General features: G+C 44.5%; 1 protein-coding gene across 1 annotated transcript; it reads left to right on the top strand.

Annotated features, from left to right (window-relative positions):
- On the top strand, window positions 1–25,202 carry slc45a1 (solute carrier family 45 member 1). Its single transcript, XM_072244749.1, has 10 exons — window positions 1–102; window positions 1,261–1,330; window positions 2,970–3,401; window positions 3,934–4,026; window positions 9,141–9,365; window positions 9,541–10,235; window positions 13,943–14,096; window positions 18,232–18,408; window positions 20,522–20,727; window positions 21,803–25,202. Exons 3-10 carry the CDS (start codon window positions 3,008–3,010, stop codon window positions 22,064–22,066), a joined length of 2,208 nt encoding a protein of 735 aa, XP_072100850.1. The 5' UTR covers window positions 1–102; window positions 1,261–1,330; window positions 2,970–3,007; the 3' UTR covers window positions 22,067–25,202.
- Window positions 25,203–26,651: the final 1,449 nt, after the last annotated feature.

Raw genomic sequence — 26,651 nt, 5'->3', positions numbered from 1 at the left:
AGGGGACGGCGTGATTAAAGAAAGGAGGCACGGAGAATGAAGAGGGGTCAGGCCAAAGCTCCCCGCCCCGGGGACAGGATACTAGTAACGGCCTAGTCGGAGGTAATTACAATCTTTATCACGCTGAGCTTTTGTACGCAGGCTGCTGGAAAAGATGAACAGCCGGAGCCAGCGAGAGGATGGGCTGATGGAGGTGGTGGTACGGTACAGCGAGTCTCCCTGTCATATAGGAAAGCGATGAGGGAGCTTCACAGATGGGCTGGGCTTTTCGTTAATTTTTTTAGCAGCTTGCGGCCACTTTTGATTAAGAACAAGTAAAAAGCTTGAAATAAAGAGAGAGAGTGGGGGAAGCAGACGGGAGTAGTCAGAGATGGACAAATTCTAGGGGTAGTAGGAAAGACGGGAAGTAATTAGATCAGGATGTGAAATGCCGCTAAGGACACACGGTAAGAAATGGTATCAATTATCACAGGAAAGATTATTTCGCGCTGAAAGGGTCTCGGTGGCCGATTATGTTGTGAATTCTCAGCGGCGGTTGTATATTTCAAAGGCACTGTGTATTGTATGCAGCAGTGTCGCCGGGAAGATGAACTGGGATAGGATGCTACATCATAGGCCTGGTCGCTTCACTTGGCCGCTTCCAGTATCCTTCACATACACAATGTGTCAGCTCTTCCCAGGGCAGTCGGCTGTGGAAAGCTGTTAGCATTTCGGACCTGAACTGAAACAGCATGTTATTGGAACCCTGTATATAGCATTATAGGGGCATGTGCATTATAGACCGTACATGCAGTTAAAGATAGAAAATGTTGGAAACATTCAGCGGGCCATACAGCATCAGTCGAAAGAGAACCACACAGCTAAACCTTTAGGTCAAAGAACCTTAGTCGTTTAAAGTCTACTAACACATTGTCCTGAATATGATGTATTCAAATTCTTGCATGTGTGACTTTGTGTGAGTGTATACAAGTGTGAGGAAATTATTGTGAATTTCTGGATGGGTAATGTTGCAGGTATGAGGAAAATGAGTGCACGACTGGCTATGTGTGAATCTGTGAGGTGTGTGAGTGAGAAAATCGCCCAGAAATTGGACAATGGTATTTCGGTTGCGCTCAACGGGCGCTGCTTACGGCGTTATAACAAATCTGAAGCCACGGAAACGCGAAATTGGAAGATGTGATTATTGTGATTTACTCTCTGTTCCTCTGATTTTAAACTCCGGCCTATGCGTGCCACAGACGGCTCTTATTTTCCCAACAGCAGCAACCCGCGGCCTTCGTATTCTGGCCCAAGGGGAGAGGGCGAGCGCTTTTTACAGGATCTCTGGACGGTAAGGTGAAAAACGCGAGGAAGAGGGAGTTAACTGCGACTGGATCTCCAGGGAAGTCCCCTTTCCCCCCCCCAACAATAATTGCCCTTTCACCCCGAGTTCACTGAAGTCTGGGTTTTACGCAGGGCTGAACGCACCAATTCTTTATGTCTAAAAATAATTATGAAAGGAATTTTGAGGGAGCCATACATATTTTATTTTAAGTTATACATGAATATTGCAAGTCATAATTTGGTCATTAAACATTTAAAAAGAACTGTGCATGTTCATGATATTGATTACATGTAGGAAATGGGCTAGCTAAAATAAACGTGTTAGCCTGAATGATACTAGATTTTCTTTTCACATGGTAGGGGTGTGGATGGTATTCGGGGTGTCCCTGGCAAACATGTATTTCCCTAGGCATAACAGCCCTTGTAAAGATGGGGAGCCTCCCTGTAGTGAAGGTGAAATTCTAAGATTTCCATCCAGTGACTGGAAGGAACAGCAAACCATCTTGGAGGAGAACATACAAATGGTGATGTGCCAGTAGACCTGGTGATAGAGCCCATGAACTTCAGAGGCATTGTAGGAGTAACCTGGACAAATAACTGCAGTGCGCTTTTGTAGAAGGAGCAGGGTGGTCACTGTGCAAGTGGTAGGAGGACTGAATGTTTAAGAGGTGAATATGATGCCATATAAGCTGCTGCTTTGTTCTGGATGGTCTCAAACCTCTCTAGTGAGCTGCAGCCAAAATGGATAATATCCCATCCCGCTGCTGACATGTGTCTATGTAGGTGATGGGAAGTCCTCAAGCTTGCCACAGGGTAGTTAGCCTTTCACCTGACTTTTAAGCCTGAATTCATGTGGCTGTTGCAGTTAAGTTTCTGGTCAATAGTGATGTTGTTTCTAGGGGAACTTTGTGATGGTTATACCAATGAATATGAAAGGTGATTGGTTTTACTCTCACTTGTTGGAGACAAAATTGTCTGGCATTATAAACTGCGAATGTCGGCAACTGATGCTATCCAGGCCTTAGTTGGCTGAGGAGTTGTGAATAGAATTGAAGGTTCTGCTTCTCATCCGGCGAGCATCCCGACTTCTGACCTTGTGAATGAAGAAAGATCTTTGTGAAGCAGCTGGAGCTAGGATGTCTAATTGATTCTTGCAGAGGTATCCTGGTGCTCACCAACAACTCCAACTACATTCTGCTGTGCACAAGAAGGCTCCAAACATTGATACCCAGAGATTTCACTCAACTAGACCTAACCAGCTTTTCACTGAATCCATCCGCAACCTTTAGTTGTCAAAAGTTTTACACTTTAAAGACTTCTCTATCTGAAATATGACCAACCTACACCCTGGGCTGAGCTCTGCCTTTTGGAAACATCATCTCTATGTCTGTGTTAGGAAATCCTTCTTCATTTTAAAGATTTCTGTCAGGTCATTCATCTTTTCCTTCTCTAGAGGTTTGAGGCTCTATTGTTAAGTTCGTGGGGAGGAGGAGGAGGAGGAAGGAAAATTCTCTGTGAACACCCTAAATTGGCAGGATTTTTGAGAGAATGTGGAATCTGTGATGATGGTGAGGACTGGATTAGTAGCAGTTGTTTGTGATTGGATGGCCCTGTTGATAATTCAGTCTTTGGTCTTTCCTCCGCAGGAAGAAATCAATCAGAAGAAATCAACTGAGGTGATACCATGAGTTCCCCGAATCCGACTACGCCCAGCGATGCCCTCTTCCCAAATCCAACTACTCAGGAAAACTGGTGTCCCTCAACCTGCACCTTCCCCCATTCCACTGCCCAACATATCAGTCACCGAGCCAATAATTACAAGCGACATCCCAAGAGAAGGAAGTTGATCCGGCCTTCCCCTCCACCCCCTCCCAATACTCCAATTCCCATTGAGCTTCTTGACTTCAGTGATATCCCACTGCGACACTCCTTCTGGAAGCTACTTTTTAACGGATGCATCCTCTTTGGGATTGAGTTCAGCTATGCAATGGAGACAGCCTACGTCACCCCCATCCTCCTGCAGATGGGTCTACCAGATGAACTGTATGGCATGGTTTGGTTCATCAGTCCCATCTTAGGTACAGTACATTCCACTGTATATATTCCGGAGGGGCTAGATAAGTTATTGTGTTGGCCATAGAGCATGGGGTTCTTGCAGCTCTGAACCTGTATACAAAAGAAGTACTTGCAGCCTAAAAAACTTGCATTTTTTAACATCAAGAAGTCCCAAAACACTTTACATTTATTTTGAAATATTTTAAGTAACTGTAAATAAATACCAATTATTTGGAACAATCCAAACCCATCAGGTCGTCACAAGGAGCCACAGGTCCATTTATTCCCTTCCACACTTTGATTTCTTCATTTTCTTTCTTTTATTCTTTCCTGTGCATTCCCCCCCCCCCCCCCGCCACCCCAAGTTTTGGCTTTGTTCTGCACCACAAAACAGACACTTTGCCGAACGGTCCAATCCAGAAATGCATGCCTTGTATCAGTCCACTCGTACCTCTTCATCTCACCCTGTCAACTCAGTGTGGGAGGTTCTTGTGGGGGTGATTCACCTTTATCCCTTTGTGAGAAGGTCTCAAGTCTGGTTATTTGTGGTTGCAGGTTTCCTGGTTCAGCCAGTGCTGGGTGCCTGGAGTGATAGCTGCTCCTCTCGTTTTGGCCGGCGCAGACCCTTCATACTTGTGCTGGCTATTGGTGAGTTATAGGTTGATGACATCACTTAAGAAAATTTCAGTCCCAAGAGTAAGTTGGCAGAATTGAACTGGGCTTCTGAAGCTAAAATAGTGTATGACTGGTTCCCAGAGTTGCAAGGTTGAAGACCCAGGGACACGATAACAATTAGAGTGAGAGGATACTGGAAAACTTTTCCATTCATAAGAAAATTAGGTTGTGGAATGAATGATAGAGAGAATGAATTTTAGATCGAGAATAAATTGAGTCATGGTGGATTTGTGTGTGGGGAATGAACCCGAGCATATGGGAAGCAGATAGGAATGTTACTGGGGAGGAAATGGGTTGGTAACATAATAAAAGTGAATCACCCCCACAAGTACAGAAGGCAGCCTGTACCTACAAAGCTCCCCCCACACTTTCTAACACTGAACCATCTCCCGTAAATAAACATAACACAGCCTGTCCCTGAAAATATCTTCCATTGTGACTCATGTCCTAAATATCTCTGACAGTGTAGAGATGCTGCCATGTAGGAAGGTTAATCGGAGGATAGGGGGTGAAATGGGTAGATGAGGTGAACTGATATGGGAGAACACAGATTGATAGGCTCTCGGGATATGAAGATGAGATGCATAGATGGGGAATATGTGGAGGAGGTGAATGGATGAAATAGAGGGATTTGGGAGAAGGTGGGTTGGTAGAGTTACTCTTTGACAAAATTTCTGACGGATTTGTGGGCAGTGTTCCTTCTGGCTTAATTTTATTCACAATTGCCCAGTTTTGGTTTTGGTTGCAAGTTTAGATTTAGAAATTGGATCCAAGTTTGATTCAGAAGCTGAGTGTTTTCCCTGCGTTGATTCTTTTTCTGGATTTGAATCTGTTTCTAGGCTCAGTTTTGGCTGAATGTTACCTTCTTGGGTGAGAATTGTGTTCCAGCAGGCAAGGGAGCAAAAACTTTCTGTGGTGGGTGTGTCAGGCCTGCTATGAAAGCCATGGTAGTGACATAGACACAAGAGGTACTGCAGATGCTGGAAATCCAGAGCAATGCACACAATGTGCTGGAGGAGCTCAGCAGGTCAGGCAGCTTCTACGGACGGGAATAAACAGTCGATGTTTCGGGCTGAGACCCTTCATCAGGACTGCTTCCGGGTTTCCCAAGCAGTTGGGTTGAGGGAGTCTGATGATAATGCATGTGACTCAGTTTTACATTAACGGTTTAAAGTCTCATTGTACACATGGCATTTTTTTTTTGATTTATGACGTGAGGGCAGAATATGGACTCCAGATTTGTGAAGAAAATGAATGATGCCTCAGTGGATGTCACTGTCAGGGTTGCAAGGCATCACAGTGACGTTAGGTTTACAGGTGAATGGAGAAATTAGTCTTCTGGTATCTCCAAGGAAGCATGACAGGAGGTTGACATGAAAGTGAACAGCAGGAATATGGCACTTCCACTCAATGCAGTGTCTAGTGACTTGATCAGATCAAATAAGGTAAGAGTTCAGTTTGTACTGATCAATTTACGTATAATGCTAACCTTGTCAAAGTCATCGTACCAATGTGCCTTGGAGGTACATTCATCCTTTCCTTCTATGCCCATATTTATTCAGCTTGTATTGAAAATTACCCTGATCTTTATGCATGTCAATCTCTCTGCCTCGTTACCACCATCAATAGATATTTTTTAGACATCCATTCAATACATTCATCGTTTTTTTTCTCTCACAGTATATTTTGTTGCTTGTGGTAAAGGGAAGTACAGCATACCAAGGAGAGGCAGAGAAATGAGTGGAAAAAAGCCCTTCATTCATCTCACAACTTGCATTTGCTGAGGTGATCCTTGGCATAGCAACATGACATAACTCGTGTCCACCATCCACCAGTTTTGATGCTCACACTACAATAAATTGGGCAAAGAAAGGGGACTGAGGTTTTGTATGTTGACTTTCACACCATGAGTGAACAAGAACACGTAGCAGAGAGTGGGGCGCCGATGAGGAGTCCCTGCTTGAGGGCTCGGGACGCTCCAGGCTCCGTGCAAGTGGGTTCAGGTGCTGCACTTTGAATCCCGCCAGCAAGCGAGGTTGTGTCTGGAACTGCAGTAAAGATTGTGCACTCACTGAAAATGATGACAGGAAGAATGGAGAGGTTGGCCTTTACTGTGATGTTCCAGGCCCTTGCAAAGGTATTGTCGTTCATCAAACGTGTTCCACCAACTTTGAGCTTCAAATGTAGACCTTGAATGAGATGAATGGTACCCTGGCCTTGACCGTATCAAATGTTTAGAAATTCATTGCAAGTAGAGAAGTGGGTAAAGAATCAGAATCGGGTTTAATATCACTAGCATATGCCATGAAGTGTTTTTCTTTTGCAGCAGCACTACATTGCAATGCATCATAATTTAAACTGTAAGTATATGTAAAAAAATAAATGTAAGTAAGTAGTCTTTGTGGGTTCATTGTCCATTCAGAAATCTGATGGCGGAGGGGAATATGCTGTTCCTGGAACATTAAGTGCGTCTTCAGGCTCCTGTATGGCAGCAGTGAGAAGAGGGCATGTCCTGGGTGCTAGGGGTCTGTAATGATGGATGCCACCTTTTTGAGGCATCCCATTTTGAAGGTGCTACCCATGATAGAGCCAGCTGAGGATACAGCTTTACAAGCCACTAGAGAAGCACCGAGGAAGTGCAAGGTTAAGTGCTTCTTGCCCGCTCAACCTCACTCCGTCCCTACCCCACACCTTGCCCAGATTGCTACCTGCCCTGCATAATTGGAAAAGGCCGTTGCAAGATTCCAAAATATAGGACATGAGCCAAAAACAACAGACCTGTACAGCTTGCTGCCACTTCTGCAGAAGTGCTGTATCATGTAAAAACACCAACATAAGGGAAAATCAAGATTTATAGTTGCTTCTGGATTCTAACTTGGTGTTAAATTTCTGTTCTTGGCCTTGTGTAACGTTAGCTTCTGGTGTGAAACAGGCTGATTTTAACTTGTATGAAATGGTGAGAAGGATTTTTACTGAACATTAAGAGTGGGCGAGGGATTTGTGCCGGTTTTGTTGAAGGAAACTGGGGCAGGAATGAGTGGCTGCCATGTGGGCATCACATGGGAAAATTAATGGTCCTGGTGAAACCTGCAGTGATGTGGTTATCCTGCCATTCTGTACAGTGATCTGAAATCTCATCTCACTCTCTCACTCCCTCCTTCCAACCTGTGCGTCTAACCACACTGCAGTGCCATGTGGTTTCTTTTCGGAGCATAATGGGAACAACAACATCCCAGAAAATGTCTTCCTACTGAAGGCTGCTTCTATTTCTGTTAAAGTACCTGAAGCGTATTGTAACATGCCGATGACTTTGAGACACAGCCTCAAAATTGAGGGGTGACCTTTTAGAACAGAGTTAAGGAGAAATTTATTTTAGCCGGAGAGTAGTAAATCTGTGGGGTGCTCTGCCACAGACTGCGGTGGAGGCCAAGTCTGTGGGTATATTTAAGGCAGAAGTTGATCGTTTCCTGATCGGTCAGGGCATCAAAGGATATGACAAGAAGGCAGGTGTATGGGGTTGAGTGGTATCTGGGATCAGCCATGATGGACTGGCAGAGCAGGGTTGATGGGCTGAATGGCCTAATTCTGCTCCTATGTCTTATGGACTTAATGAATGTTCTTGGCCTGCACTGTTGGGCTGCTTTGATTGGGCTCCTCATGACGATCATCAGCCATGTTGAAACTGCTCCCCACCTTTTCAGCAACCAGCTGGTTTGTCTGTTTGAAGTTTAGGAATATTTCACACACCGGTGTGAATATCTTTTATTATAGGGTAGAGCAGAAACTATTCCAATGGATGAGCAGTAGTGGAATTCCAGAATGCTTGATTACTTGCTGTTAAGATCATCCTACACCTGTGGGACACCAGCTGGAGCTATGAACCCAAAGCCTGCACATTCTGACTGACCTCATTAAAAGTTGATATGATCAGCTGTCCTTAGAAGAAGACACAATTCCTGCCTCACTTATTTACGCACAGTTGGTAGTGAGAAGCCACTGAAGTCTCTGACAGAGCGTTTGAGAGCAACAGTAACTTGCAGCCATTGATGAGGTACGGCTACCAGATTCAGCAGGAAGCTAGTCTGAGACCTTCATGCTCCAAAGATCTGCTAACAACTGGTAGCATGAGCCACCTTGTAAACTCCCGCGAGCTGGATTTCTTTGCTGCCCTTTTGTCGTCTTTGCAGCTGTGGGTTTCAAAGAGCTAATGCTGCTGTCCCAGAGGCTCTTGCTGTGGCTATTGACCATTTCTAAACTCAGTTGTACCGCAGGGTAAAGGTGATGAGGCAGCTGAGCGCTTCAAGACCTACTTGCCTCCCTCCAGATCTCAAAAAAGTTACCATTTGTAAAGATAAGTAGAGAGATACTTTATTCATCCCAAAGCAAATTATGGTGTCACAGTAGCATTACAAGTGCACAGATATACAAACATTAGAGGAAAGCTAAGAATAAAAAAAAAGTTACCTCAAACAGTCTAACAGGAGGGGGTCATCACTTCCCCAGCTATAGCTTGACTCATTATAGAGCCTAGTGGCCGAGGGCAAGAATGACCTCATACAGCACTCTTTGGAGCAGCTCATTTGTCTTAGTCTATTACTAAAAGTGCTGCTCTGTTCAGCTAAGGTGGCATGCACAGGGTGAGAAACATTGTCCAGGATTGCCAGGATTTTCCGTAGGATCCTTTGTTCTATCATGGTTTCCAGTGTGTCCAGCGTGACTCCTATAACAAAGCCAGCCTTTCTAAACAGCTTTAAAGAGCTCCCTGTCCAGCTCCTGTGAAGCAAGTCTTTCATAGGGTCACTAAGAAAATAGGTTTACATTGACCACTGTCCAATGCTGTTGTATTCTCATCCTGACTTAACCAGGAAGCTCCTGGAAGCTCAGGAAACATGATATGCACCAAGCTGAAACCCCAAAGCCTGTAATTTTGGCCTTAATGAACTGTTGCCTTATTGAAATTGCTAAGTAGCTTCTCCTCAAAGGTTGCACATGTGGCTCCAATTTAAAATACATGTAGGGGGTCACGTTTCCAACATTATGTCAATTTTAGCAAAGGTAAACTTGCCCACCTTGCTGCTTTGTTTCAGGTGCACTGATCGGCCTCTCGCTGCTGCTGAACGGCAGGGACATGGGCCTTGCAATCGCTGACACAGTCACTAATCACAAATGGGGCATCATCCTGACCGTCTGCGGTGTCGTGCTGATGGACTTCAGTGCCGACTCGGCAGACAATCCAACCCATGCCTACATGATGGACGTCTGCTGCCCAGAGGATCAGGACCGGGGCCTGAACATCCACGCGCTCCTGGCAGGTTTGCTTCCTTCCAGCAACGTATCTGTCACTGTTCCGTGACTACAGGCGGGTTCTGGGTCTGGCTAGAAATAACCCTTGTGTGACGTTTCCTTTCCTGCACTCTATAGGAATAGAGTTACTGTAGATTTTCCAGTTTCCTTTGCTGATTACGCCTCTCTTTTGACTTGATGCAGGTCTGGGAGGCGGGTTCGGTTACATCATTGGTGGGATCAAGTGGGACCAGACAGATTTTGGCAAAGCTTTAGGAGGTCAGCTCCGGGTTGTCTACATCTTCACAGCAATAACCCTGACCGTCACTGCTGTCTTGACACTGACAAGTATTCCAGAGAAGCCACTGATTGCACAGGGCAAAAGGAAAAAAGTGATGAAAAGCCCCAGCCTTGCTCTACCTCCCTCGCCACCAATGGCTTTTGATGAGGACAGAGACCAGACCAATAACCACAATATCACCCAAGTCTACAATGGTATGACCAGCCCCATCTCCCCACAGAGCCCCCTCACCCCGAAGTATGGGAGCTTTATGAGCCGGGACAGCTCTCTGACTGGCATTAACGAATTTGCTTCATCATATGGAACTTCTTATATTGACACAGTGCTGATTGACTGTTACACAGGAGCCAACGATCAATACCTCAGCATGCCCAGACATGCCCTGAGCTCCAGCCTCCCCCGGATACCGGATGAGGCGGAAAATGAGGAAACGGGGTCTCCAATGGTCACTGAGAATCCTGAGAACCTACAGGGTGACGCTACACGAAATTCGACGTCGGGAATTCTCAAGAGGCCAGAGACCTTGAGTATTCCGAACAGTTACCTGGCAAATGGTGGCGACAGCAGTCGGAGGAGGACGGTGACTTTCAGTCAACAGGTACAGGGGAAAAAAATCAAAGAAACGGATAGCCTGGTGAGGCATGGGGTGGGGGACGGGAGGGTGGAGGTGCGGAGTGCTTGGCCCAGAGAGGTGGCAAATGTTAGGTTTGAGTAGTCAAGCACTCTAATGAGGTTTGTGGTACAGGGCTCATAAGTACAGATCATTGGTCCGTTTTGGAACATATGAAAACCCAACTGGTTTCTAATGATGTTAAAGATGTCACCTTTACTTGGTCTGGACATTGTAACTGGCCACTCAAGTGGGTCACTTAGACCTGAACCTTCCCACTCGGTAGCATTAGAACAATCCCTTCTGGTCTGCCTCGTTTCAGGCTTCCCCAGTTGAGGAATTCTATGAACACCCAGTGTCCATGCTTCTGGGAAATTAGGCTACACTCAGCTTGCATCCAGCATTGTCGAAGAATTTTGAAGAAGTCGGGTCTTCCCTCATGAGTTGTCAGTCCCACTACAAGTCCACCAGTTCTTGGCAATGTATTATCAGTGTGAAATACAACAGGCTGCGTCTGAAAAACTCAGTAACTGACAATGTTCATGGCACTTTGGAATACAGCATGTCCTACTTGAAAAGCAGGATGACACCTCTCTGGAATTTGGGAATTCCATGACCAGTCTTGGAGAGTGTCTTAGGTGGCAAACCCATCCCTCCCTGAGTTAGGGACAAAACTATCCCAGGGTCAGGGAAGCAATAATCACCCAGACTCGCTCATTATTTCAGACCCTGAGCTCAGAACCCTTCAAGTTAGCATGTTCCAGTGCTGTCATATTATGGAACAAATGCAGCTTTTGCAGCCCTGACCTTGAACTCTGTTCGGTCCCAAACTTCGCAATTCCGTTGCGGATTGTGGATGTCGCAGTTCAGCCGAGCTCAGCCGATACTTGCTGTTTACTACACATACAACCTTGAGGGTTCACCTATCCTCCTGGTATGGTTATGGGTTCGGAGTGAGATCCAAGCCCTAAAGAAATATTTTGAAGTTAGTCTTCATCTCTCCAGGTCACTGTCCATTGACTACTTGGTAGGATTATTTACATCTGGGCATCGAAGACAAACTGGACCTCTTGGTCCTATCTTTTGTCTCAGCTCCTGAATCAAGTAATATAGAATAAAATATTGAAAAGATTTAACATTCGCAGGATCAGGCTGATGCGTTTTAGAAACATATAGTACTCTAAATTTCTGATCCCCAGAGCTTCATAATGCATGTACACAATTCAAGAGCTGGATTAGGTAATAGCTTGGCTAATTATTGCTTTGTTGTTACTGTGCCAAGCCTGAAATCTGCTGCCGTGTAATCAGCCATCGCGTTATGGGAAAAGTCCCAACGTCGGCAATCTCAGACCTTTAGCAGAACAGCTGCAAATGTGGACATCTAATTTTTTTTTTGTTTTTTTTTGGCTGGTTTTGTGAAAGGAAAATCATGTCTGACAAACCTCACAGAATTTTTTGAGGATGTAACTAGTAGAGTGGTTAGGGGAGAACCAGTGGATGTGGTCTATTTGGATTTTCGAAAGGCTTTTGACAAGGTCCCATGCAGGAGATTAGTGTGCAAACTTAAAGCACACGGTATTGGGGGTAAGGTATTGATGTGGATAGAGAATTGGTTGGCAGACAGGAAGCAAAGAGTGGGAATAAACGGGACCTTTTCAGAATGGCAGGCAGTGACTAGTGGGGTACCGCAAGGCTCAGTGCTGGGACACCAGTTGTTTACAATATATATTAATGACTTAGATGAGGGAATTAAATGCAGCATCTCCAAGTTTGCGGATGACACGAAGCTGGGTGGCAGTGTTAGCTGTGAGGAGGATGCTAAGAGGATGCAGGGTGACTTGGATAGGTTAGGTGAGTGGGCAATTTCATGGCAGATGCAATTTAATGTGGATAAATGTGAGGTTATCCACTTTGGTGGCAGAAACAGGAAAACAGATTATTATTTGAATGGTGGCCGATTAGGAAAAGGGGAGGTACAACGAGACCTGGGTGTCATTATACACCAGTCATTGAAAGTGGGCATGCAGGTACAGCAGGCGGTGAAAAAGGCGAATGGTATACTGGCATTTATAGCAAGAGGATTCGAGTACAGGAGCAGGGAGGTACTACTGCAGTTGTACAAGGCCTTGGTGAGACCACACCTGGAGTATTGTGTGCAGTGTTTGTCCCCTAATCTGAGGAAAGACATCCTTGCCATAGAGGGAGTACAAAGAAGGTTCACCAGATAGATTCCTGGGATGGCAGGACTTTCATATGATGAAAGACTGGATCGACTAGGCTTATATTCGTTGGAATTTAGAAGATTGAGGGGGGATCTTATTGAAACGTATAAAATCCTAAAGGGATTGGACAGGCTAGATGCAGGAAGATTGTTCCCGATGTTGGGGAAGTCCAGAACAAGGGGTCACAGTTTGAGGATAAAGGGGAAGCCTTTTAGGACCGAGATTAGGAAAAACTTCTTCACACAGAGCGTGGTGAATCTGTGGAATTCTCTGCCACAGGAAACAGTTGAGGCCAGTTCATTGGCTACATTTAAGAGGGAGTTAGATATGGCCCTTGTGGCTAAAGGGATCGGGGGTATGGAGGGAAGGCTGGTACAGGGTTCTGAGTTGGATGATTGGCCATGATCGTACTGAATGGCAGTGCAGGCTCGAAGGGCCGAATGGCCTACTCCTGCACCTATTTTCTATGTTTTATGTTTCTATGGTTGCAGACTGCCAAGGTGCAGCCAAGCCAAGGCCCTTGCAGTATGTATGTACACAGCACCAGGTTGGTTCATGGTTCACCGTTAACTGCTGCAATAATATTCAGTTCCAGTGCCAAGGTCCCCAACTTAAGGAAGATGGATGAGAGGTACATGAGTAACTGGGACAAGAATCACTATTGAGACAGACCAGAGAGAGAATTACTCTGCTTCTACAGTATATGCTGTACATGGCCTGGGAAATATAAGTTGAAAAGCAAAAGGATACTACAGTTGCTGAAAGTCTGCAAATAATGCCGTAGGAATACAGATTATTCTTCCATTATGGGTTCAGCTTGAATGGGTCACCTCTGTGAGGACCACAGCCTTGTCATAGGGTTCGGAGGCTTGTGTGCCTCAATGACCTGGCGAGCTATGTTGGCTCGAGTCAGGGTCTTGTGCTTTGGCTCTTGGTAGGGTCACTCAGGCCATGTAGGTGAAAGGGTAGAGGTCAGACTAAGAGTGCTCCACAGTTCCTCCAGGTTCAGGGGTTCAGCTCAGGGCCAACAGCCCTGACTGGCCAAACAACAATTGTTACAAAAACAGAAATGAAGAATGCTTTTATACAGACGGAGATGGAGGACTGTCATTGCAGCCCTAAAAGCCAGCAGTGTAACAGGCAGTAAGTAAGTAATTTCAATGGGGCACGATTAAATTAGACATAAAAGAGAGTGTGATTTTTTTTAGCCAATTTGATATTGGAGCTGTGTGTGTAAATAGAATCGGAAATTATTACTTGTCTGGACGAAGAAGTTACCTGTATCCTGGGAGGTTCGCCAGAGGGGCTGATGGGTATACTGGGAACTCCAATGAATGTCAGAACCTTCTGGGGAAGAGGTGGGAGAGGAAGGAGGAAGCATAAAGATGCAGACATATAGAATAAGTGGATCTGCTGTACGGTGGAGAAGCTGATATATTCAGATTGCAGTGACTGGGTTTAATCTTGTTACAGGTTGCAAACATCTTGCTGAATGGCGTGAAATACGAGACTGACTTGAATAGCTCAGGAGAATTATCCGAGAGGACGCTCTCCACATCCGTCTTGTTCTCATCAATTTGTCAGATGCCTAAACCGCTGCGGAATCTGTGTGTCAATCACTTCCTAGGTATAACTCTCACTGTCTGATCAGCTTGTCAACAAGGGCTGTGCTCTAAATACTGATCTGTGGAAGGCCAGGGCAGGAAAGGGGATTGAGAACAGAAATTAAGAGGCAAGTTAAGTATGAAAAATGTGGCCATACTGCAGTTATGTGATATCTGGTCGTCTTACTAAAATGATAGAGAAAGTGCAATGAAAGTTCAACAGACTGATTCCTGGAACGCTGAGTGTGTCCCACAGGGAGAGACTATTCATTCTGTGCTACACTCCTAGGCTTTAAGGGAATGGCGATCCCATTGAATCATATAGATCTTTTATAAGACTTGACAGGGATTTTATTTACCCTGGTTAAGATGTCTAGAACCACCCAGGACAGAGATGAGAAGAAACTTCTTCATTCAATGGGTCATGAATCTTTGAAGTTCTGTTACCCCCTAGAGCTCTATTGACGCTCAGTCACCAAATATATTCCATTGAAATCAAGGATATGGAGTTAGCGCAGGAAGACAAGGTTGTGCTAAAAACTAAGCTATGATCTTGTCGAATGCTTGAGATGATAAGAGGAGCTGTATGAGTCCATTTCTTATGCTCTAAAACATGCTAGCGAGATAGCAAGGGAAGAAGATCTCTTCCCATAACACTGAGTCGGCCCTACCAAAAGTCACAATGGATATTCTTTCGGACATGAAGCATGGTGCTCAACTGGTACTTGATATGGTTCACTGTGCCTGCCTCTTTCAAAGCCTTTCCTCGCTTGTCCATCCCAGAACTACTGCACTTGACTGTGTGACTGGTTCTATTCTTGCAAATCCATTCAGACACAGCACTTGTAGCTGTGGTTTCACTTCCTGTGTGCACACACAAGCATATGCAAGAGTGTAATCACTTTTAGAATTTCATTTCAGGCAGGTGCGTATTTTACAAGTACAGTGCCAACCTCTTTAATGTGCAAAGTGATTGTTGGGATTGGGAAGGGGAGTGTCGTGACCCTGACCCTGACCCTGCATACTGCTCTGCCAACCTTTTGTCCCAGAATGGCTTCTTCAAGGCTGGGAGACAGCGCACAAGATTATAAATGTCTTTCTTGCACCTTCCAAATTGCACTGAGCATTGTTTCAGTCTAGGAGCCTGCAGACTTGCTACCAAGTATCATCTGACCATAGGAAACCTACCTCCCACTTCATTTGACCATTGACTTTATCCCCACAGCCCACTCCCAGGTTCCATATTGGAAATGTTGCACAACACGCTGGAGGAACTCAGCGGGTCGGGCAGCATCCGTGGAAAGGAACAGTCAACGTTTTGGGGCCAAGACCCTTCGTCAGGACTGAAGAGGGAGGGGGCAGGGGCTCTATAAAGAAGGTGGGGGGAGGGTAGGAAGGAGAAGGCTGGTAGGTGCCAGGTGAGAAACCAGTAAGGGGAAAAATCAAGGGGTGGGGGAGGGCAAAAGGGATGTGGGCTTTTTCCAGCTAAGCCAGCATTTTTTTGCACATCCTTAGTTGCCCTTGAGAAGGTGGTGACGAGCTGCCTTCTTGAACCGCTGCAGTCCCTGAGGTGCAGGTACACCCACAGCAGATCTAAATGCAACACAAACTAAATGCTGGAGGAGCTCAGCAGGTCGGGCAGCGTCCGTGGGAATGAACAGAGTTGGTGTTTCAGGCCGAGGCCCTCCTTCAGGACTGGAAAGGAAGTGAGGATGCGCCAGAATAAAGAAGTGGGGGGGGGGGAGGAAAAGAGGAATGCTGGGAGGTGATGGGTGAAGTCAGGTGGGTAGGAAAGGTAATGGGCTGGAGAAGAAGGAATCTGTTAGGAGAGGAGAGTGGACCACCGGAGAAAAGGAGGGAGGATGGTCACCGGGGGAGATGATAGGCAGGTGAGAAGTCAGAGTGGGGAATAGAAGAAGGGGGGAGGGGGAGAGCAGAAGGGACTTATCTCAGTTCCATTGCAAGTCCTAGCAGCAAAGAAGCTACTCTTACGTATCATGAAATGACATGGATAGTCAGATAAAGCAAGGCCTGAAGACTTTTGATGCAGAACTACCCATGCCTCTGGCCCAACTGTTTGAGCACAGTTACAATACTCACATCCATCTGGTATTGAGGAAAAATGCCCAGATATATCCTGTATTTATTAAAAAAAAGCAAGAACAAATCTAATATGGCTACATTTGATTCCATCAATCCTCTCTCAATCATAAGCAAGTGAATGGAGGAGCTTGTCAACAATGCGATCTGAAGGCACCTACTCACCGATAACCTGTTCTGAGTTTCAGTTTGATGGCTTCAGCTATAGATTTAAAATACAGGCAAAAGAGCTGAATTCCAGAGTGATAACCCTACACACAGACACAGTCACACCTGATAGTGGCTTTAAGGAGCCCAGGTAAAGCTGCAGCCAGTGAAGATCGGAGTACAGTGTTCTCATGGCTGTGGTTATTGAAGATCAATATGAGCCCCAGACTATGACAAGGAATTTCTCAGGCCATTGTCCTAGGCACAGTTATTCTCAGCTATTTTATCAATCACCTTCTATCCATCAGAAGATCACAAAGTAGAGTTGTTTGCAAATGATTGTGCGACATTTAATGCCATTTGCAATTGATCAAAACATGAAGCAGTCCGTATCTGCAACCAGCAAGCTCTGACATGAGCTGATCATTTAAAAGTAATAGTTGGGCCAGGTAATGATTGTTTCCATCCAGAGAGGGTCTAACAACCTGTCCTTGGTATTCAATTCCATCACCTTTGCTAGCTCTCCACTATAAACAGCATGGTAATTACTATTGATCAGTATAATAACACACAGATATTGTGGTTTCAAGAGCAAGTTGGAAGTTGGATGTTCTATTACATGTTGCTCATAATCTGATAGATCAAAGCCTTTCCACCATGAATGATCACAAATCAGGAGTGTGATGAAATATTGTCCATGATAAATGCCCCTTCAACATCACTAAGGAATCTTCTGCCTATTTAGCACAGAGCAGGCCTCGACTGACAACCCACTCCTCACCCTAAACATTTATTCTTCTCACTATGTCCCATCAACAAAATGCACTGTTGATATTCACAGGGGTTATTTTTTTAACATCAACCAAACAGTCAAACTTGTAAAAGGACAAGAACAACCCCTTCAAATGTTTGCCATTACTGCAGGTTCCCCTTCAAAGTACATTCCATCTTGGCTTGAAAACACACCCAAGAGGCCACTCTATTAGGTACCTCCTGTACCTCATAAATTGGCCACTGAGTGCATGTTCATGGTCTTCTGCTGCTGTAGCCCATCCACTTGCAAGGTTCAACGTGCTGTGCACTCAGAGATGATTTTCTGCACACCACTGTTGCAATGCGTGGTTATTTGAGTTACTGTCACCTTTCTGTCAGCTTGAACCAATCTCCTCTGAACTCTCTCATTAACAAGGCATTTTACCCCACAGAACTGCTGTTCACTGAATGTTTTTCTTTGTTTCTTGCACCATTCTCTATAAACCCTAGAGCAGAGCTTCCCAACCTGGGGTCCGTGGACCCTTTGCTTAATGGTCCATGGCATAAAAAACATAGAGAACCCCAATCTAGAGACTGTTATGCGTGAAAATCCCAGGAGATCAGCAGTTTCTGAAAATACTTAAACCACCCCGTCTGGCACTAACAATCATTCCACAGTCAAAATCACCGAGATCACATTTCTTCCCCATTCTGATGTTTGGTCTGAAAAATAACTGAACCTCTTGACCATGTCTGCAGGCTTTTAAGCATTGAATTGCAGCCAAATGATTGGCTGATTAGATATTTGTGTAACCACGCAGGTGTGCTTAGTAAAGTGGCCACTGGGTGTATATTGCCATTTCTGCCTCATTACTGAGTCCAAGTGTTAGATCAAACTTCTCAGGGGAGTGCTTTCATCCACTGGGCTGAAGGGGTCCAAGAGGTTGTCTCACTACCTCCTCTTGAGGAGTTAGGAGTGGTCAATACATATTAGCTTTGTCAGCAGTATCCACAGGCTGTAGATAACTTTTAAAGTGGCTTTCAAATGGTCTAACCTGTCCGTATGTCTCGTTCTGTATTGCATGTTTAAGTGAGATTCACTGAACCCTTTTCATGAGCTTCTCACTTATCACCCGTGTGCTCTGTCTGTCTCTGCAGGATGGCTGTCCTTTGAAGGCATGCTGCTGTTTTACACAGACTTCATGGGGGAGGTAGTGTACGGGGGGGACCCCAAGGCACCCCTCGACTCGGAGGCATTCCAGAAGTACAACACAGGAGTGAGCGTGGGCTGCTGGGGAATGTGTATCTATGCATTCAGCGCTGCTCTGTATTCAGGTAGAGTGCGTAACCTCCTGGTATATGGAACCTGGCTCAAGCACTGATGCTAACAACCCAATGACAAAATGCGTTACATGAACTAGAGTTAAAATATCCATTACCTAGTTACATCAGCAAAGCCGGAAGGTGTGTTATAAGCATGAGCAAGTTTACAGATGCTGGAAATCCAAAGCAACCCCCACAAAATGCTGGAGGAGTTCAGCAGGTCAGGCAGCATCTACTCAAGTGAATAAACAGTCGATGTTTCGGGCCGAGACGCCTCTTCAGGACTCAGTCGTTTGTTCAAAAGACCCATCCCTCCAAATCCACCGTGGGGCCGCTTTTCTGGTACCACCTATCATATAATTATGCATCCAGTTTCCTAATTGTCCCTGCCCATGGCTTGTCCAGCTCCCTGATGCTCTGACCTTCCCCTCATGTCCCTCTATCCCCTCACCTCCCTGATTCCCCTGTGTGATCCAGTCTGACACCACCCTCACAGTCCTAAACCTCTGGGCTATCTGACAGCCTCTGCTAACTCACCAGTAACAAACACAGCCAACCCAGCAATAGCATGGCTACCTTATTTTTAATTGTTATTGGAGGAAAGGCCTTTGGGCTCATTTACTGAGAGCCTCTGTTGTGCTGGGTCCCTGCTCTGTGCAATTATTAAGGCAGGGAGGATTTCCAGACAACTGATCCTATTTCAGACACAGTACAGTAATGAGTTCCCAGTAGCTTCAAGTCATGATGGATTTGTCCATCTGTTGTTAATGAGCAATCAATGGGGAAGATATTCAATTCCGGGATATTGTTCCTGAGATCCTGCTACATAAGGGAAGGTAATTGTAGCTTATTTGGAGTGGGAGAAACTGTTGATTTCAGAGTGATTTTTTTTTTAATTGAAGGAATTGGGTAAAGTAGTGAGGTCCTTTAATCCCACGCAAAAATAGTCTTCTTGTGGGCAAGAAGGAAATGCTCATGATGATAGAATGGTCACATTTGTGGTGGGTGCGATGGACATTTTTGCCCCAGGCAGGGTGACCATGGGGGCAAACTGATCCTGCTGTTTGTGGCTGGATCTGCCATTATGAAAGATGACCGTGTTTGCTGTGATGAGCAGGGTGGCCACAATTGTTTGTGTACTTGTTATGGAGTATTTCCTGTCACGGTGCTTTCAGTGACTAGGGTATCCATGTGGTCAGTTTTTTAAAAAAAAGTTACCCTGAGCTGTTTCTAACTTTGGCACTTCATAGAGGATTTCCCTGTAAAAAGAGGACAGGAATGGACAATAGGATGTATGAAGTCAATTCCGTTAAAATCTAGAACATTAAGCGCTTTCTTCAAGTATGACTCGTGTCTTACGATCTCAAAACATTTCTCTAGAATTTTCTGGTGAAAATTGGCATAATTTTCAGTGTATATTTCAGTTTCTTCTTGCTTTCACTATGATTTTGTACAAGCTATGGGTTGCCCCAGTGTGTAACTATCCCTCCGTTGGCCAATCACCACCGAAGAGCAGAGTTTCTGTGCAGAGATTGTGAAACCCATTTTACTATGAGAACAAGAGCCGAACTTCAGCAAAATTGAACCACAGCCTCTTTCAGAGGCTGCAGTCCTTATCAAAATGTGGAACCAAACCCGGGGAGTGAGCATTCTTTCAGAAAGTGTCTAAATCTGGAATCTTGGATCTGAAATTCTCTGCTCGGAGCATAATTCTTGTAATTAATTTGCCTGCAGAGTGTGTGAAAGCAAGGTACGATGCCCATTTAACAGCTGCCACCCATCGTGCCAGCACTCCACTTGACCACATCTACAGCAGTGGCCAAGTGGAGTATCATTCAGTGTGCCAGTACTGCACCACGCACCACCACCCATCACACCCGAAGACAGCAAGCCGTAATCCATTGCACAAGCATTTGCTCTGTTTCTTTCTCTTCAACTTCCCTGCTTTGGTTTTTGCAGATCTCTCATTATGTAGTATTTTGATTTTCTACAGCCAACTAATCCAGACCATCCAATACACACCACACTTAAAGCTGTTTCAAAGTATGACCACACAATAACCCTAACCATTTCCGCCAGCAGCCATGTATCTAGCATTCTATCACGTTTTCCTTTTTCTCCACAGCACTGTTGGAGAAGCTCGAAGAGTACTTCAGTATCCGAACTCTCTACTTCTTTGGCTACCTATGCTTTGGAATTGGCACTGGCATTGCCACTCTGTCCCGGAACAGTTATGTTCTTTTGTCTCTTTGCGTAACATATGGGGTCCTGTTTTCTTCGCTCTGCACTCTGCCCTACTCGCTGTTGTGCGAATACTACCAGAGCAAAAAGGTATAAACTCAGAGCAAAGGTGTGCACTCACATCATGCAAATGATACGGTTAGAAACTAAGCTGCGTCCAACCAGCCTCGGAGAGCAGTCTTTGAGTTATTTTTGTTTCTGCTTATTTTGCGGTAATCAGACACAGGAGTTTGAGCCAAGTGTTTAATGTTACTCACCAAGTATCTGATCACCAGAGAGAGGCAGAAATGGCGAATCAAAGAGAGAGAGAGAGATCGATCCTGGGTCATTCCAGTGTCAGAGCTAAACAATATCTTGAGGTTGTGAAATATTCTAATAAAAGTGGGATAACTTGGTAACCGATTTAGAAGTTTAACAATGTGAAGGATTTGTGCTGTAAGATGGTGAAGAAAATGGTAATGCCACTCCCCTTTGATTTACACTTGCCCTGAAAGTGTTTAATGGGACAGAGTTTGAATCTAACTTTTGTTGTACTTGGACTGTTTTATGAAGCAATATAAAGGGAACTTTATTCTGTGACTAACCCATCTTTAATCTGCATTAATATGACTGTGTAACTTTACCCTGTGCTGTATATATGTGGGATTGCTAGGGTATTTTCTCTGACTGGAATTACTTACTGCTCATTACGCTGCTGGTATTTAGGGCGACGATGAAGGTCCTCTATCTCTCTCACACAGATATAGAAGGAGTCTTCATTTCTGTTTCTGTAACAATTTTTGTAAAACTGGTCAGGGTTGTCAGCCCTGAGCTGAACCCCTCCACCCCGCCCCCGACCTGAAAGACCGGTGGACCACTCTCAGTCTGGCCTCTACTCTTTGACCTATATGGCATGTGGACCCTACCAAGATCCAAATCACAAGGTCCTGACTCCAGTCAATATAGCTCTCCAGATCACTGAGGCATGCAAGCCTCCAAACCCTATGACAAGGTTGTGGTCCTCTTGGAGATCTGACTGGAATGGATAATATTTATTTGGGTATCACTTTGATTCACTCTAGAATTTTTTTCGAAGGTTATCATTGGCTTTTGTTTGATTAGTTATTCCGTTGTTCTTCTACAAAGACTAATGCCTGTCTCTAACATGCAGTATATTTTTGTCTAGTTTGTAGGACCACATGCGAATGGGACTAAACGAGGGATGGGTGTGGACATTTCACTCCTCAGCTGTCAGTACTTCCTGGCGCAGATCATCGTTTCCATTGTAATGGGCCCACTAACGTCAGTGGTTGGCAGTGCCAGCGGGGTGATGTACTTTGCCAGTCTGACCTCTTTCATCGGGTGCTTGTACTCTTCTTTGTTTGTTATTTATGAGATCCCTTCTGATGATGAAGGCGAGGAGCACACTCCGCTCCTTGTGGACAACTGACAGTAGAAGTTCCACATATAAACCATTCAAGGAATTTACTGCTGAGATATCCAGCTGAAGGTTTGCATTTTTCCAAGATCTCCACAATCCAAGTCTTCATTGCACAAAAAGAATTAGAAATGATGGGCTAATTTCTTTTTTTTAATTGGTGCCAGTCCCTCTGGAATATAAATGCATAAATATATATGTAATACAGAAGCTATGAGAATTAATTAATTAGTGCCAGTCATATGCATGGGCATGGGATACAATTAATATGTCTCCACTTCGCTCAGACTTGAATGACAGCTAGTGTGGGTCCCTAGACACGGATTGTGGTTACATAAGATATATTACCAAGGGGTAGTCAACAAGAATTGAAGTAGCCGTGCATCCAAGTTTATTTCCAGCATTATCACCCGTTCAACCTCATAAGATGTTCCCTAAATCAACGCCCTATTCCGTGTGTTGACAAGGACTGGTAATAGGATAGAGTTGATAAACTGTGAGTGTGAAATACTTCCTCTTGAATAATTCGTCATCTTCATATGAGGCACTGCATTTTAATACTACATTCATAACCTCCCAGCCTACAGTTCTTGTGAACCTCAATCAGTATAGGAGATTCCTTATCCTATGTAAGATAGAGAAGGTAGGTTAATGAGGCAATGAATTCAGAATGAGGTGAGTGTGGCCAGTGACTTACTAAAGGAGATGACAGTTCCAGGTTCTATCTCTGATCTTGGCTTATAGGCAACAGTGAGTATTGTTCATTGCAATTTGAGTCAGGGAAAGAGAAGCTAAGCCATTGTCCCAATTTAAAGACCACAATCCATAGTGCTGGTGCTGGACAATGGTCATGCTTGGAATTCGAGTAAGGATAGGTTAAGGGTGCTTGTTCTCTGTGGCCAACCAGGTGGTTAACACTTTGCTTGTTTCACAAGGTGCTTGCTAATCCTGATGCCCACCATTGACCTTCTGGGTGGTGCCTCAAGGGATCATCAAACAATGTACCCAGGAGAGGGGTTCACAGGGCCCTGCTTGCCTCTTCTGCTGAAGAAATCTTACAGTTAAATAAATTGTGTTAATTCAATGCATGAACCCACCGACAGTTCACTAAGAGGCAAGTGATGTACAGACGTGCATGGGTTCATGCATTTGTGCTGTCTTTCTCAGGGCAGGTTTGCTACTGGTTTATTATTGTCACATGTACCAAGATACAGTGAAATGTCTTGCATGTTGTTCTTACAGATCAAATCATTACACAGTGCATTGAGGAAGAACAAAGTAAAACTATAACAATGCAGATAAAGTATAACAGCTGCAGAGAAGTAGCAAGATCATAATGAGGCAGATTGTGAGGTCAGAAGCCCACCTTATTGTACGAGAGGTCTGTTCGAGAGTCTGATAATAGTGGGATAGAAACCGCCCTTGAGCCTGGTGGTAGATAATTTCAGGCTTATTGTGTCTTCTGCCCTAAATGAAGTTCTTAATCACAGAGAAACTTCATCTAGTATTGCAGTGTATGGTTGTGTCCAACCCTGGCACTTGTTAATTAGATTCTGTTAAAATTTCCACCAATTAGTGTGGCACTATAGTTAGCTTTTTAACATTAACTTGTGCTCACTAACAAGTTGGGCAAACCTTTTTTGGGATCCTTGGAGCTGAGACCGAAAAGAGGCATCGGCATTCCTTAGATAGCAATATAATTTTTTAAAAAAACAGAATTAGGAGAAAGTCAGGCAGCCAGCTCTGTTACTCAGAAAGATCATGGCTGATCCAACACCACTCATGGCTTTTACACCACTTTCCTAATATTTCTCCTTATCACTTGAGTCCCTTGTAATTCAAAAATCTGTCAACCTTGATTAGCTCTGGGTTTAGAATAAATTCTAAAGAGCCAAAAGACGTAGGAGAAAAATTAGGCCATTCAGCCCATCGAGTCTGCTCCGCCATTCCATCATGGCTGATCCCGGATCCCACTCAACTCCGTACAGCTGTCTTCTCGCCATATCCTTTGATACCCTGACCAATCAGGAAACGATTAACTTCTGCCTTAAATATCTGCACGGACTTGGCCTCCACCACAGTCTGTGACAGAGCACTCCACAGATTTACTAGTCTCTGGCTAAAAAAAAAATTCCTCCTTACCTCTGTTCTAAAGGTTCACACCTCAATTTTGAGGCTGTGCCTTCTAGTTCTAGGTTCCCCCACCATAAGAAACATCCTCTCCACATCCACCCTATTTAGTCCTTTCAACATTCAATAAATTTCAGTGAGGTTTCCCCCCTCCTGCCACGTTTTTCTAAATTCCAGTGAAAACAGGCCCAAAGCTGCCAAATACACCTCGTGTTAACCCCTTCATTCCAGGAATCATGACCCTCACAGAAATGAACAGCATCACATTTTTCCACTTAATATTCCCTCTGTCAGCATCACGCTCACTTCACCTAACCTTTCTACATAACTCTTTATTCTTGAACAAATTGAAGCTCGAATCCTATAGAGCAAAAGTCACTGCTTCATAAAATACACAAGTCACTGCTTTTTCTGGAATGTCTTGATGTTGAGTGCTGTATAAATGCAAGTCTTTTACACTAACAAGCTTCCCAATTATGTGGAAGCAGGTAATTAAGTCTTGGATGCTTGGATTAGGTTAGCATGCCGATATTTAACATCTCCCCAGAAAACCGTCTTAGGGGAGGAGGAAGGACACATTTTTTATTACATGATGGGTAAATATGAAAATGTTCTCACTGAGGCAAAGAATAATACTCAGTAGGAGTCATCAGAAAGTTCCAAATGAATGCCACTGACTTGAACATTAACTCTGATTAACCTGCTGGGCATTTCCAATGTTTCATTTTTATTTCCGACTTCCAGAATCCACAATAATTTCTATTGCAGAGATCGAAGAGCCTTGGCAATTTACTGTGATGGTTAACTGATTGTGTTGATGGAGCGAAGTCATTGAAGGGAACAGGACAACAGGGGCATTAATTAGCTCAGCAAAACCATCTTTTAACCAAATCAATCCCACAATTGGAGTAGGGAAGGAAAAAAAATTTTATAACTATATTAATCTTTACTCCGACTGCTAGATAAGAATCCATTTCACTTGTAAATGTTTGTTAACTTGAATATGAATGACACAGTAAGGACCTTGGTTAAAATGAGATTAAATAGGTCCTTATATGTTGCTCCTCTGAGTCGCTTATTTAATTACACTGAAACACAAGAGATTCTACTGATGTAAACATGAGGAATTCTGCAGATGCTGGAAATTCAAGCAACACACATCAAAGTTGCTGGTGAACGCAGCAGGCCAGGCAGCATCTCTAGGAAGAGGTACAGTCGATGTTTCGGGCCGAGACCCTTTGTCAGGACTAACTGAAGGAAGAGATAGTAAGAGATTTGAAAGTGGGAGGGGGAGGGGGAGAACTGAAATGATAGGAGAATATCCACGGCTGCCTCTACTGTAAAGATGAAGCCACACTCAGGTTGGAGGAACAACACCTTATATTCCGTCTGGGTAGCCTCCAACCTGATGGCATGAACATTCACTTCTCTAGCTTCCGCTAATGCCCCACCTCCCCCTCGTACCCCATCCGTTAGTTATTTACATACATTCTTTCTCTCTCTCTCCTTTTTCTCCCTCTGTCCCTCTGACTATACCCCTTGTCCATCCTCTGGGTTTTTATCTCCTCCCCCTTTTCCTTCTCCCTGGGCCTCCTGTCACATGAGCCTCTCATATCCCTTTTGTCAATCACCTGTCCAGCTCTTGGCTCCATCCCTCCCCCTTCTGTCTTCTCCTATCATTTTGGATCTCCCCCTCCCACTTTCAAATCTCTTACTAGCTCTTCCTTCAGTTAGTTCTGACGAAAGGTCTCGGCCCGAAATGTCGACTGTACCTCTTCCTAGAGATACTGCCTGGCCTGCTGCGTTCACTAGCAACTTTGATGAGATTCTACTGATGCTGGAAATCTATTACATCAATCAGGAACAATCCACATTCAGTCAGCAAGACCATTGACCTCAACTAGTTCTCCAGCTATAAGTGACAATTTTTCTCAGCATCTTTGGGATAATGGTTCAGCCACTGAAGGTCTTTTCTCCAGGTTATCAGGTTGGACTGAAGAACTTGGGTTGAGAACGTGAGGAGGTTTGCAGTTAACCTATCCATAGAACTGGCTTGCCCTGCCTGGACTAATATAAATCTTTCTGAATCATGGTTTCTCCAACCTGGAGCAGGTTAAGGATCTCTGGTGTCTTTGGACAGAGATTGTATTTGCCGCTTACCATGTGGTTTCAGAACAGATTGCAGTTTAATCCATTTCCTCTTCAGTAATGTTAATGCTCAACACCAGAGGGAGCCACAGGTACATCACTCTGGCTACCATGTGTTCTGATCAGCTCATCCACTCGCTCTTCGGATTGACCAATCCCAAACAACTAACCGAGTTTAGCCTACAATTAACAAAATGCACCAGGTGATGGTGCCAGAAGATAACATTACTAACGTAGGAAAGAAAAGGGAGGTGGGGAATGGAGAAGACGGTGAAGTTTGACATAGTATTGGTTCCTACACATATAATTTCAATCTCAT

The sequence above is a fragment of the Mobula birostris genome, chromosome 27 (assembly GCF_030028105.1).
Source record: "Mobula birostris isolate sMobBir1 chromosome 27, sMobBir1.hap1, whole genome shotgun sequence".
Classification (NCBI taxonomy): Eukaryota; Metazoa; Chordata; class Chondrichthyes; order Myliobatiformes; family Myliobatidae; genus Mobula; species Mobula birostris.
The sequence above is the reverse complement of the archived record's forward strand: the minus strand, read 5'-3'. Positions and strand labels throughout refer to the sequence as shown.